This window comes from Humulus lupulus, chromosome 8 (assembly GCF_963169125.1).
Source record: "Humulus lupulus chromosome 8, drHumLupu1.1, whole genome shotgun sequence".
NCBI lineage: Eukaryota > Viridiplantae > Streptophyta > Magnoliopsida > Rosales > Cannabaceae > Humulus > Humulus lupulus.
In genome coordinates, this window is record NC_084800.1 from 74,345,102 (window position 1) to 74,360,601 (window position 15,500).

Here is a 15,500-nt window from a genome sequence, read left to right on the forward strand (position 1 = left end):
GCAAAGAAAAAAGATTAGGTATTTATCTTTAACATAGATTGAACATTGAGTACTTTTGCCATGAAAATAAAAAATTGAATATTTAACTGTAATAAGTGTAAAAGATTGGGTATTTATGCCGCAAATATTCCTTATTATTTTAATAAGATATATTTAAATCCTAATAATTATATATACGATATAATTTTTTACACTGATTTAATGGTTATTAGAAAAGTATTATTGGACAAATAACATTTTTTCTCCTGAATTATAGCCCTTGTAGAGTTTTGTCCCTGAACTATTTTTTTGTGGCAAAAATACCCTCGAACTATAGAGCTTGTAGCAAACATGCCATTTTTGTTACAATTTGTTAATTTTTTAAGCACTTTGCGATGTAGTCACATATCACATGCATAGTTACAGTATGATAGGGTCTATTTAACTAAGTGAAGTTAGTCGAAATCGAGTTTATTGACGCTAGACATACAAAAATTAATTCTAAGAATGCAAATACATATTCTCAAAATTTGTCATTATATCACTATATATGTATGTATTTGCATGTTGGGACTGTCGAATCTCACTACATATATTAGCACAACATTAGTGCTATATGAGCAAATTGTTTAAAAAAATGAATGAAAGTCAATATAATAAGAAACACATTTATAATAATTGTTATAATTCAAAATTTCAGAGGGCAAAACTCGTGGAAAAATTTCCTATTTAGCCATTATATATTATTTATATATATTTGTCAAACATTTAACAAGAGAAAGGCTACATCGACATGTCAATTACAAATATTGAGCAGAATATATAATTCAGAGATACCATACTAATTAGTTACATTGATTGCATATATATTTATATATATGTATGTATATATCAGCACAAATCAATCAAAAGACAGCATAATTAAGAGAGAGAGAGAGAGAGAGAGAGAATTGAAGTTTAACTGTAGATCTCAACATGCTTTCTGCTTTGAAGACATAAATAAAGTCAATAATATATGCATGTAAGTCAAGCATGATTCTGCTGCTGTAATTTGCGGACATATTCTTAGTAATCTTAAATTAACGTTATAATTAATCAAACAGAGGTCGATTATATATAATAATTAATGAACAACTACTGATCAGATAAAATGTTTATCTGAAACACACACATATAAATTTATATAAATATATATATTTCAATCTTACTTGTCATAATTCGTTAATCCTATCTTTACCGAGCTTCAAAGAACCATATTTTTCCCACAAGTTTTCTCCCTCTCCAAACAGAAGGTTAAAGCAGTTACTAGGATTCATTTGGGTTGTGCCTACGTTGGAAGCACTTGAAGGAGAAAGCCCCTCATCCATCAGTCGAAGTCCCATAATCCTATGGTGATGATCTTGTTTCAGAGTTCGGTCATCATGATCTTGATGTTGATCATCATGATGATTAAAGCCCTTATGATAATCTTGATGATGATCACGATCATGATCTGAGTAACCAGTTGCAGGAGTAGTAGTACAAGTACTGGTGTTGAAATCTTCTCTCCGCTTCTTGTTACTTTCATTTATCATTCTTACCTGAACACTTAAACTCTCCCACTTCTCTTTACACTCGGCTGGACTTCTCTCGAACCCCAAACAAGCCATTTTTGAAGCTATTTCAACCCAAACACTTTCATTTTCCTTACTAATAAACCCAACACTTCCTTCTACTGATGCCCCTCCCAAGCAATTAGTTGATCTGATCAGTTCTATGAAGCTTGAAATCTCCTCTTCATTCCATCTATGATTGTTATGATCATGAACATAGTTTCTAGTAGCTATTCGATCCTTATTATGTGAGAGTACTAATCTTTCAGGAAAAGATGGCAATTGTAGTAGTGATGATCCCTTACCAGAAGTAACCTTGTTCAGAGCTCCCATTACAGCAGCATCACGAGCTTCAATCCAAGCTTTCTCCCTAGCCCAGAATTCATTAATTTTTTGATCAAACTGAGCAGCCTCTTTTTTGCGGCATTCTTCTTCTTCGGCTACTCTCTTCTCTTCTTTGTCCATGACATTCTGAAACATTTTCTCCATCCAAGTCTCTTGTGTCTCCATAATTTTCTTCATCTGTGAATCCACAAACTCCTCCACCTTTGCTTTCCAACTGCTCTTCTTCCTACTAGGCCTCACTACGCCCTTCATTTTCTGATGATCATCATCCATTTTGATCGAACCACGATCCCGATCTTCGCCGTTGTCTGAGGATGAAGTTTCAAACTGATCACTTGAATTGTTAATGGAGAAACTAAGGCTATTATTATTATCAGAGAGCTTAGTTTGAGTGGGGTACTGATGATGACGATGATGATCGAGGTTAAGCTGGGCCTCTTGGCTGCCAAGGTCAGTATAAAGAAGAGAGCTTCTACTGAGATGGGTTTCTAGAACTGGGGATTGATTGCTATTTTGATCACCATAAATGGCTTCGAGCTGACGAAAGAACCTGTAGTGCTTCCCATCTTGTTTCCTAGCTTTACCTTCCTTGGTTTTCTTGTAGTATTTGTACAAGTTCTCAAATTTCTCTTTGCATTTTTTCCCACTCCTCTGGTAGCCATGTTCCTCCGCCATTATCCTATAAATATATCCACATGTTTATAAAATTAGCCACAAAAAAATCAAGAGCATAAAGAAGGACAATTTTGAGGATTAAAATCATAAATGGCTGGTTATTTTGAGTAAAACTGCATAATAATAATAATAAAAAAAGAGAACAATTTCATGAGCTTGCGTGTTTAATAATAATATTGTTATTATTTTGTGTGTACATGTATTATTATTATTATTATAAATTAATTGGGTGATAATAACCAAAAGATCGACTTTACATTAGTTAAGAAATTGCATTTTTTTTTACATATATTAGGAAGGAAAATCTGATAATTATCGTCTTCATTAGATATAATAGATCGGTACAGAGAAGAGAGTAGTAAGAAGGTTTAAGTTATAATAAATTGAGCAAAATGAATTCCTCATTAAAACTTAATTGAAAACTAATCATATTTAAGTGTGTCCGATTATAAAAGTGTGTGGTTGTTACTTAATTTATGTGATTGGACAAAAAACAGAAAGAAAGAAAAAATCGTAGTTGTGTGTATCATAGTTTTGCATGACATAACCGGAAGAAAGAAAGAAAAAAAAAACTATCCCAAAATGGAAAAAAAAAGCCAAAAAAACGATGTATACATATATGTTATATAAAAAAGAAAGTAACAGTTTTTTTACCTGAAGTAGGTTTATAAATTGTTTTACCCAATTTAAGAAAATAAGAAAAGGAAATATAGGTGAAGAAGGAGAGGAAACTGACTGAGACTGAAAAAATGAAAACTATTAAAAAAAACTGAGAATAACAAAAAACTCTAGGCTTGATCAGTCAATGGGAATCAAAAATTTGGAAAAATAGAAATTAGGGTTTTGATAACAAATATATATACCTAGAAATTTGATCCCAAAGAGGACCTTTCTGATTAGTATCCTTAAACCTGGAATTAAGACGAGATCGAATTTCGAGGAGAGTAAGAGTCTCTTGTCTGGGCCATCTAGTTGTGTTCGTATTGTTCTCATAGCTCCCAATATTATTACTCATCCACCCATGATGAGTTCCGCTGCTACTCTCGAAATCATGATGATATAATGCGACGCCGTTTGAGCCACTCATATTAATAGCAGCAGCAGTAGCAGTACTACTGCTGGTGGAGAACCGATGATGAAAGTGGTGATGATTATGATGACCCGACCCGAACTGATGATCCACCAACCCGACGCCACCCAAGGACGACGTTTGGCCGTAAGACTGCTGATAAAAGGGCTCTCCCTGCAAGTGCGGCCTCGCTGGCGAAATCAACGGCTGTGGCTGCTCCGTCCTCATCGCCATCAGCTGCCGGAACTCCGCCGGTATGCCGACGAACTGGTCCTCCATTAATTTCACTAAGCTATAGAGGGAGAGAGAGAGAGTGTCGAAGTAATTAGAAATAAGAAAATGTTGAGTTTTTTTTTTTATTATTATTTTTTAAAGGAAAACCTAGAAGACAGGATCCGAGTCTAACGCGACTAACATACGTCACTTATCATCACTGGGGAGAAAAAGGAGGGGCAAGGTGGGTCCCACCCGGACTGGTGAAATGAGATGAGCATTACGTGATGATGGGTTGGCCAATGACAGAGTGACAAGTGGCGGAAGCATTACACGGGGGGACGTTTAGCCTTTGATTCATAGAGAGACCAATATTACAAAAAGGTTAAAAGCAGGGTACGTACGTAACGTAAATAAAGTAAATTTAGTATATATATGGTACGTACTACTACCACTACTATTATTATTACTATCACTATTACTGTTACTATTACTACTATCACTGTCTTCTTTCTAAGTTGAAAGTTTAGGTTGATATAGCTTTAGCTTTTGACCCAACCATTTAGGCATGGCGGCTAGCAACATGGCTCACCTTAACTTAGCGACCTTTTTCTCTCCTCCAAGCCATGACTAGTGCGTACTTGTAAAAATATATTGGTGCCATTATCCATTTATTAAAATGTCAAAATCCATTTATTAAAATGTCAAAATGGTGCTACTGTATTAAAATTTATTCGAAATTGTATTTATCTCTTAATTATGCTGTCAAATTACAGGATTCTATCGTACAAAACAAAATATTCTTTTTTGTTTTTCATATTAGTATTTAGTAATAAATATATGTATATTATTTTCAATATAATATAAAATAATATATTTATTTTTTAGTGTAAATTTTAGTTTTGTAGTTGAAATTAGAAAAAATATAATGTTAAAATTGTAAAATTATACAATTTTGAAGTTTAGTTCAACACCAAAATACATTTGACAGGTGGAATTAGCTATTATTAACTCTATCCCACGTGGGAGTCAAAATATTTGTTGAAGAGACCTATCTTAGCCAAATTCTTTTTTTCTTATGTATCTCTCTCCATCTTATCATTGTTTGTATTTTGATTGTCAAATCATGACTCGAACGAGAGAACGAGTTTTACGGTCACTCTCGTCATGTGATATATCTACATTATCAATCAGTTGTACAAAGAAAATAATGTTAGTGTGTCTCTGCGGCCACAAACTCACTTCATTAAAAGGTCATTTATATCCTTGCCTAGTTATAGGTCCATTTTTTTAATTATTATTATTATATCGTCTATCCTAATTTGTCTTATCTTTAAGATTATTACATTGGGGTTTTGGGGATACATATTTTTCATTAAAAAATATATATACACACGAATTGAATTGACCCTTTGATGAAGAGAGATATGAATTGAGAAAGGTGTTGTGCGGGAAATAAAATATGATAATATATAGACTTTGAGAGTTGAATTTTTTTAGTGAAATCTTTATACCAAAATACTACAAATTGAAATTTACCAAAGTTTACTACCGCTTCTCTCACCAGTATATAGAGGGTTCAGGAGTTTAACTTTAAGCCTTATTAGTAGAGTTTTTAGTGTTCTTGACCTGTGAACAGTTTTCGGTGCGATTTTTTTTATGACTGTGTATATGGTAGTTATTTAGAATATCCTGCAAATTTTCAGAAAATTCTGAATAATTTACAGTATCGAAAACTAAGTTCAAATATGTTGTTGCACGCGTGACTAATTTTTTTATGCGTGTGGAAAGCAACATATTTGAACATAGTTTTCGGTATTGTAAACAATTCGGAATTTTCTGAAAATTTGCAGGAAGCTCTAAATAGCTACAATATACACGGTTATAAAAAAATCGCATCGAAAACTGTTCACAGGTCGAGAAACACTAAGAGCTCCACCGCTAAAGCTTAAAGTGAAGCTCATATAGAAGAATTGTCCTCTCTCTCTCTCTATATATATACTAGGTATAAAATACGTGCAATGCACGTTATATTTTATATTTTTTAGAAACGATGTAATATTCAAAAAATTAATTAGATGATAAATAACATAATTATTAAAATGTACAACATGATTTAAGTAAAAAGTTGTTGTCGTAAAACGTGAAGAATTACTTTGAGGTACATTTTTCAAACAATGATTGCTTCAATAACATAATATATTAAACATATAACTGGTTAAAACAAAATTAGATGAAATAATTGAGCTCGACAAATTGGGCAAGAAAGATTTCGACGAAGCCAGTTAACAATACAGTCAACATGAAACAAATGTAAATATTGTGGCATATGTGCATATCTCATCCCCACTTCAAATTCTTCCAAACACATAGGACAGCTCTACCCTATCTGTTCATCATCTTCTCCAACTATGAAAGTAATAAGAATCAAATCCACAATCTCCATATTATCCCAATATAGAAACCAATCCTCAACTTCCATGTATGTCTCACAGTCTCAAAGTTCTATATATCTTTAAACATTCTTTTTTAAATAGTCACGAGACTCTGGTTAATAGTCAAAACATAAAAAGTTAGGTTGTGTTCGATAATAATGATATTAGTAATTTATAAAAATTATTTTTTAAAAATATTTATAAGTAACAAACTTTAAAAAGCACAACTAACTATTATTTTAATTTAAACTGGTTGTTTGGATGATGTTGAACCTATGGGTTATTCATTTTTTATTTTATTTTCGATTTTGGTAAATGATAGCAATTATTAAATATTTTTGAAGTGTAGTTGAGATGTAACTCTTAATTTTTTCTTAATCTAAATATAATACAAAGAGTCGAATGTTTGAAAGTGGTATTTTATCATGTTTGCTTTGGTTTTCATTTTATTTGGTGAAACGATGTTGAATTATGTAGTAGTTTAGTTTATGTATAAATAATAAATTGGAATTTGTTAATGTACTGAGAATAATAATAATTTAACTAACCTTTGGATTATTCAAATTGTTCCTTAAGTTCCCGAGATGAAATCACAATGTACTATAACAAAACACCAGAGAAAAATAAATCAAAAGTGGAATAAGTTTTCTAAATATTATCAATTTGTATAAATATAATATATATGTTTAATATTTTCATAATTTTGTGTTTACCTCTTCTGCAAGTGGAATTAATTTTAGAAGGATGATTTTGATTTTCTTGTTATGAGTTTTTTTATTGATGATGAAAATGCTAAGATGATTTTTTAGTATTTGTATTGTGCCTGTGATTGCCAAATGTTGTGTTGTTTTGAGTGTATTGTGCCTGCAAATGTCAAAAGTTGTGTCGTTTTGAGTTGTTGTGGTTTTTATTATATGAGAGTTTATATTGATGAGAAGAGGTTTGATAAGATAATATTTATGTATTTGTAATGTGTTACTCAATACGAAAAGTTGTGTACTCTTGAAATGATGTGTACTTATGAAGTATTGTATTGTTTAATTTTTTTTTAAGATTAATTATTTGATTGTGTAAAGAAGTAATTATAGTATTTTTTTGGAATAGAATCAATTGTTCAGTTTGGATGACTTATCTAAACTTTAACTTTTTCTTAGCATATTCTATTAAAGTCATACCAAATTCTGTTAAACATACGAAATTCTGTTAAGCACACAAAATTCGGTTTGATAGTCATTTATATAATAAGTAAGATATGACAATTTTCCTATACAAGAATTCTCCTATATATATGATAATTTTCTTATAGGGGTTTCACTTTAAGGCCTACCGGTGGGACTCTTCAGTGTTATCGACCTGTGAATAGTTTTCGGCGTGATTTTTTTATGACCATGTATATTGTAGTTATTTAGAGTATCGACACGATTTTCAGAAAATTCTGAATAGTTTACATTACCGAAAACTAGGTTTAAACATGTTGTTGCACGCGTGACTAATTTTTTTATGCGCTTAGAAAACAACATGTTTGAACCTAATTTTTGATATTATAAACTATTTAGAATTTTCTAAAAATTTACATGATATTCTAAATATCTACAATATAAATAATCATATAAAAAAATCGCGCCGAAAACTTTTATTGGATAAAAAAATCTGAAGAGATTCACTTATAAAACTTAAAAAAGGGAAGCCCAATATAAAAAGTTTCCCATATATATAAACATACATATTGTTCATGAATATTTTCTACGTCGTATATATGTTCACTTCGACTGTACATGTAGAGGTAATAAAAGTTGACCATAAATGTGGCACACATGGACTACCAAACTTAGTGATCACAATAATTACTAGTACATGTAAAAAAAAGTACACAAGAAAAATACATGGAAGTACAAAATTTTTATAAAAAAAATATTATATTACTTAATACTAATTGATTTTAAAATAGAAGCACAGATCTTCACTCAAATTGTAATAATTACAAATGTGGTTAAAAAAATCTTATACGTATGGTTCTATTTTGTGTGTAAATAGTTGATAAGTGACATTATTTTAATATTTTATATTAATGTTGGTCATCATATATATTACTAGTACACATTTAAATTCCTTATTTAGAATAGTATAAGCCTAGCAATTATATTTATTTTATATATAAATAATTGGGGAATTTTTTAGTACACCCTTAGTAATTTTGGTTTGGAAAGTATTTTCGGTGAATTTTTTTTTATGATTGTGTATATTATAATTATTTAAAATATTATGCAATTTTTTTAAAATTTCGAATAATTTATAATGTCGAAGTTCAAAACAAGTAGTTTCACTTGTGACTAATTTTTTTATACGCGTGGAATAAAACATATTTAAACCTTATTTTTTGTACTATAAATTAGTTGGAATTTTCAAAAAATTTATAGAAAAATCTAAATAACTACCATATACACGATTATAAAAAAAATTTATAAAAAAATACTTTCCAAACAAAGACAACTAAGGAATGCACCGATGTGCTATTTTAGGGACTGTACCAAAAAATTTGCCAAAATAATTTACTATGTATTAATTACCTAATGAATTTTCAACAAATATTCTTACAATCTTTGCTCTATTTTTGTTTCTACAGCAAGACTATTAATTCTCGGAAACTGCAAACAAGTGACATCATATAATTGGGAATATTAATAATAATCCTTATTTATTTTTTACAAAGCCCTTAACTAGATCATATAAAGACACTTAACTACGTACGTAAGCAAGATACAAAAAGGAGTGTCGTAAGTTTTGGCAGGGATTATATTCCAAACCCTTCTCAACCTGTAGACGTAGTACGTAGTAATAGTATAACATTGCAAAATTACGTAGAAATATTTACATGTACGTACGTACCTACGCAGTAGTGGGAGTAAAAAGACTCTGATCAGTCCCCCCCCTGACGGCCTGAGACACTGCCATTTTTTTTCTCAGATCTGAATCTGATTACTTACTTCAGACGTTTTCCTCTGACCAATAACTTTATTTTTCAGCCATGACCTTTTTGCTGATCGAGTCAATTAAGATTACATGGCAATATATATTTCATTTAATAATCATATATATAAATGCGTATAAATTCGTGTACATATAGGTTTTAATAATCATATATAAAAATATGTATATTATATGTTTTGGGAAGTATATGTGAGTCAATATATAAATCTGTGTATATGGAGGAATCTATGTTATGGGCTTCGACACCGAGCACTTTTGAGTGATATTTTTTATAATTGTATATATTGTATGGACAATTCTTTTATCGGGGCTTCATTTTAAGTCTTACTGGTAGGGCTCTTAGTGTTTCTCAACCCGTGAATAGTTTTCGGCGTTATTTTTTTTTTATGACCGTATATATTGTAACTATTTAGAGCATTCTGCAAATTTTTAGAAAATTCATAATAGTTTACAGTATCAAAAACTAGGTTCAAACATGTTGATTTCCACCCGCATAAAAAAAATTAGGCACGCGTGTAACAACATGTTTGAACCAAGTTTTCGGTACCGTAAACTATTCGGAATTTTATGAAAATCGCACTGATGCTCTAAATAGCTACAATATACACGGTCATAAAAAAGATTCACGCCGAAAACTGTTCGAAGTTCGAGAACACTGAGAGTCCCACCGGTAAGGCTTAAAGTGAAGCCCCTATAGAATAATTCTCCTATATTGTAGTTATTTAGAATATATTGTAAATTTTCAAAAAATTCTAAATAAGTTACTGTTGAAAACTATATTCAAACATGTTATTTTCTCTGCGCATAAAAAAATTAGTCACGCGTAAAATAACCTAGTTTTAAACTAGTTTTCGGCACTGTAAATTATTTAGAATTTTCTGAAAATTTATATGATATTCTAATTAACTACAATATACACGATTATAAAAAAAATTACGCTGAAAATTATTCAAGAATTAAAAACATAAAATAACCCACTGATGGGGTTCTTTTTGAAGCCTCTAATTTAAAATTTCCATATATATATATATATATATATACAGGGGAATTCTCCTATAGGGGCTTCACTTTAAGCCCTAACGGTAGGGCTCTCAGTGTTTACAACCCGTGAATAGTTTTCAGCGCGATTTTTTTATGACCGTGTATATTGTTACTATTTAGAGCACCTGCAAATTTTTAGAAAATTCTGAATAGTTTATAGTACCGAAAACTAGGTTCAAACATCTTGTTGCACGCGTGATTAATTTTTTTTATGCGAGTGGAAAACAACATGTTTGAACCTAGTTTTCGGTACTGTAAACTATTCGAAATTTTTCTAAAAATTTGCAGGATATTCTAAATAGCTACAATATACACAGTCATAAAAAAAAGTCACGCCGAAAATTATTCACAGGTCGAGAAACACTGAGAACTCTACCGGTAGGACTTAAAGTAAAGCCTATATAACAAAATTATCCTGATGGGTGTGTTTTGTGAGGATGGTTTGTCCAAATTAGGGTTAATATTGGAGGTAGGAAAGTGGGGCATTTTGTCGTTGCCTAAATGGGAAGGTGGCGCTTGCACTAATTACTATTATATATAATAATAGCTGTAAATCACAAACTTCATTCTCAACAATCATAATTAACACTCAACACTACAGTGCTTTTTAATCTGTACGACGAAAAGGATATATGACTTGATGATTGAAAATCAATGGTTGTGATTATTGAGATTCGAAAAATATGAGAGAAGAACAAAAAGTAGTGACCACAGTAGACTTCCTTTTAAAAATCATCATTGAGATTTGGATAATTCTCATAATTAAGTCACTGCGTTTTTGTTCCCTTTCATCATCCAATATCCTTTTTAATAAAGTCGTCCCCTTCTTTCTTACTTACCTCGGACTGTTAATTAACTTCCTTAAATACTACGTTGAGTTTTATTATTTTAGAGAGGTTAATTGGTAACAATTTTAATAGGTGTGTGCATGAGACTCATGTGAATCTCATTTTCAATTAATTAAATAACAAAAAGTTTCTAAATATTGTGGAAAAATACAATTATCTCCTAAAATATATAGCATTCTTATATATAAAGAAGACGTGCCAACTCTCTCTTATCATGTATGTATGCTTTTCAAATTTTTAGTTTTAGATATGTGCACAATGTGATTCAATTAAAAAGACATTAACAATAGATAAAACACTACAAATTAATCAAAATCGTACATATTTATATGATTTTGATTATTACTTCGAGAAAAGTCCACTTGTTTTTTTTTTTTTTTTTTTATTGAAGAGACCTCAAAAAGATGAATAATTAACTCTTTCATTTTTTTTTTGAAACAATTTTGTGTCCTCCAATAAATGTACACTTTATTAATTTAATTTTACCCATATTATTATTGTTTTATAATCGTCACCTTCCACAACTTTTTGCTCCCTTAATTTGAAATATATGGTTGAAAACACTGATGTTATGCTTATCTATAATTAGTCGTGGTACATAACAGTATATGTAACAAGTAATAAAGTCATAAATATATTCTCAAACTTTATTTATTTTTTTGTAGAGCAAAATATTTCATCATGAAACATGTATTAGAAACACCAGCGTCGGTGGAGGAGCGGCGGAGGAGCGGTGGCAGAGGCGCGACACCGTGACTGTAAATCCAGGGAGGGAGAGAGAGAGAGTGAGAGAGAGAGAGAGAATGGGGTTGGGGTTATGGTTTGGAGGGTTGGAGAACACGATTTTAGGCTTAGATTTAAGGTTTGGGGCATTGGAATGGCGATTTCTGACGAGTAGGCGTTATGGGCGGCAAAGGGTGTGGGATTTGGGGCTTTGGGCGAAATGAGGAAGAAGAATCGGGCTAAGTATATATAGGACAATTAGCGGCGACATATGTCGCCATTAAAAGTCGTTGCAAATAACTTTTTTATTACGTGGCGACTATTAGCAGCAACAGTCGTCGCCGCCAACAGTCCACGTGTCGTAGTTTCAATTGCATGTCCCCATAATGAAGGTGGCAGAGTTGAGTGACTAAGCATGAACCTAACCATTTCCAATAAAGTTCTATTCCAGCATTCCACTACACCATTTTGTTGTGGAGTACCCGCGGCAGTAAGTTGTGATAACATATCAAGTTCAGTTAAATGATCTTGGAACTGCATATCCAAATATTATCCACCCCTATCAGATTGTGTTGAGGCCGTTTTTTGTCAACTTAAATAAGAGAGAAAATTAAACAAGAAAATATTGGAGGAAATAAGCAAAGATGAACACATCAGGTTTTTTACGTGGTTCAGCAGTTAAATCTGCCTAGTCCACGAGTCTATGTTATAAAGACTTGGAAGTTTTTTGGAAACTTTTCAGAGAATAGTTGCCCAGAGCTTTCTCTCCAGAAATTAGAATTTGAGTCCCTTACAAATGGTGATTCCTTCTCTATTTATAGGGAATGTTACATAATTCATTCCCACATATTTCGGGAAGATATTATGGAAATCAATTAATATAATGCCGTTTAATGCATGATTTTGCACATACACGGAAACGCCCCATGAAAAGTGGGATCGGATAACAGATTAAATGATATCCCTTAAACATTGGGATCGTGCAACAATAAATGTATTCACATGTAACCGATTAACTCGGATACGGGATTCATCAAATCTTCGGGACTAGCAGTTGAAATTGGGCTCGTTGAGACTCACGAACTCGTCACCTGACTTTGCTTATGCTTGGAGCAATTAGACATTGACGATGTCGCCATATGTGAGCTCACCCACTCCGAGCTCGAACCATCTTGTCTTAAGACAAGGGATGTATCATGAAAAAAATAAATACAAGTGTCAAGCCATGGCCATTACAAACTCAAAGAATATTCGAGGCTACACATCCTTTGGCTTTCGAGGTCGTCACTTACAACAAAGCAGCTCGACTGAAGGATCATATGTCGACTGTATATATCTCAAGCTCACACCTGACGAGCCCAGATTTCGAGATCACAATCTCATGCTCGAAATCTGGGTGTAACATTTTGCACCCTCAAAATTATCGATTCAAATCCTATGAGAAGGGAACTTTTGAACTGCCCTTCTTGGAAACTGTATCATTCATCACACTCGAGTGTGGACACGCGTCAGACAAGCATTGAATGGTCAGAGTACTTGAGTGTCCATTACACCATGCACACGTCCATTCGTCTGCCGATTCTATGCCGCCGTCCTTTCATTCGTTCCTGATCATTTGATCAAATACCGAATTCGGCCCACGGTCCAGATCAATTTGACACTTAACATCCCTTGGGGACCTATAAATATATCCCCATCATCATCCTCATTTTATTTTCCTACCTTGAGTTTTAGGGAAAAACGAAAAGAAAACCAAAATTGACATTGGCTCTGTTCTTGCATGTTTTCCAAACTGAGAAAGCAAAAGAACGTGGGCTTGTTCGACTCTGCGAGATCATTCTTGCAACCACTTGATCAGTCATCAATCTCTCTATTCCCACCAGCTTCATTGTGTAAGTTTCTATTCTTGACCTCATATGTTCATGTATTTATTCTGCTTTCTACATTTCTGCGTGCATGTTTGTATTGTTGTTACATTGTAGGCATATTTACTAGTTAGGCACCAAAATGTTTAAGCCGAAACTGTGTAGCTCTTAGATTCTTCTAGTATTATGGGTTCTAAACCCAGATTTTGTGTGAAAGATGCAAATATAGTTCTTCATTTAGTATTCGAATGGCATGTCGTGTAGGCCAAGAAAAGGGGTATGGAATTAGGGTTTTTAAATTGCACGTTTCCCAAAAATATCACCTTTTTGAGTAACCGCCAACTTTTTCCCTGAAAATCTAGGATTTTTAAAAATAAATCCACTTTTCGTGGAATACACACTCGGGCTCGGCTCTTCAAATAACTCAAGTTCTCCCGAGCCTGATCTCATTCTTCTGATCGAGCTTTTTCCATGGTCTCGAGCATTCGAGCTTGAACCATCTCAATTTTTATCCTTGATCTCTTGTGTGCCTGGCCCTCACCCTTTTTCTTTCTTGTTAGATGTCGCAGAATTTGGAAAAACAGTGGGGGTCATTACTCGCGATTCCTTATTCACCGAAGAGTCTCAGCCCAGAGTCGCCCTTTACTTGAAATCAGCGACTGATCCATGAGCACGAAGTGAGGTGTGAGCAAGAGGATACTCGAGCTCACTTTCGACGCCAAATTGATGAGGTCGAAGAGAGAAAGAACAAAAAAATTCGGGTCACAATCTATCCACACCCGGACCCTGAACCCAGACCAATTCCTCATGACCCCAAGCTTAAAGTAACAGTCGCTTACAAACCGGGCGAACTCAAATTTTCACTGATGGAGGTGTCGACAAATCGTCCATCCACCTCGCAGTCGATCGCCATACCTTCTTCGAGGGGAGAGTTTTTCGAGGCCGAGCACTATTGGAGCTCGATTTCCTCGTTGGGATAGATACCCAACATCCTAGCATGCCACAGCCTAGGATTGTCAGGCTCGTTAAGGTGTTGAGTTCCGACTTCCAAGGAACGCAGCTGTCGTGCCCTGAGAGATGGCAATCCCGACAATAAGCTAAAGCTCGCGGCTTAGAGCCACGAGCATATGAAGGTGGGGGTCTTATTGCCCTTGAAGTCCTTTTTTAAGGACTTTCTGGATTTTTTTGGGCTCACGCCCTTCCAACTCCAGACCAACTCATACAGGGTCTTGTCAGCCCTGAGGTCACTTTACCATGAATTGAAGTGGGAAGGACCTTCGCCAAGAGAGATTCTATATCTCTTTTGCTTAAAAAGCAACCCATCCCGAGCTCGGGGAGGAGATGTCTTCTACTACCTCTCGAGCTATCCCATAGAGAAGAAGGTTTTCAAAGACATTCCCAACCATCCTCCTAACTTCAATCTGGCGTTCTTCTGGATGGATGGCTTAGCTCCCTCCAAATATTACTCGTTCAGGAGGATCCGTAGGTATACGATCCTTTTTCTTTTCATGCTCGACTTTTGTTTAGGTTCGAATTACTTATAATATATTCAATTCTTTAGCTAACTATCACTGTCATAATCCCTAGGAAACGATCACGGAGCACAAAGAAACTTTGCTCCAGCTTCCATATGGCAGGCGCTCCTTGTCCTATCTTCTTCACGAAGATAGGCTTCGAGCCTGCGGCCTCCTGGAGAAGGATCAATCAACAGACGACAGGGCATACAA

At 33.5% G+C, this 15,500-nt stretch overlaps 1 protein-coding gene across 1 annotated transcript; it reads right to left on the reverse strand.

Moving 5' to 3' along the window:
* Positions 1-966: 966 nt before the first annotated feature.
* On the reverse strand, positions 967-4,359 carry LOC133797812 (trihelix transcription factor PTL-like). The gene is made up of 2 exons (XM_062235874.1): positions 3,455-4,359; positions 967-2,595 (listed from the first exon to the last, which is right to left on the reverse strand). Exons 1-2 carry the CDS (start codon positions 3,937-3,939, stop codon positions 1,191-1,193), a joined length of 1,890 nt encoding a protein of 629 aa, XP_062091858.1. The 5' UTR covers positions 3,940-4,359; the 3' UTR covers positions 967-1,190.
* Between the last annotated feature and the right edge of the window lie 11,141 nt (positions 4,360-15,500).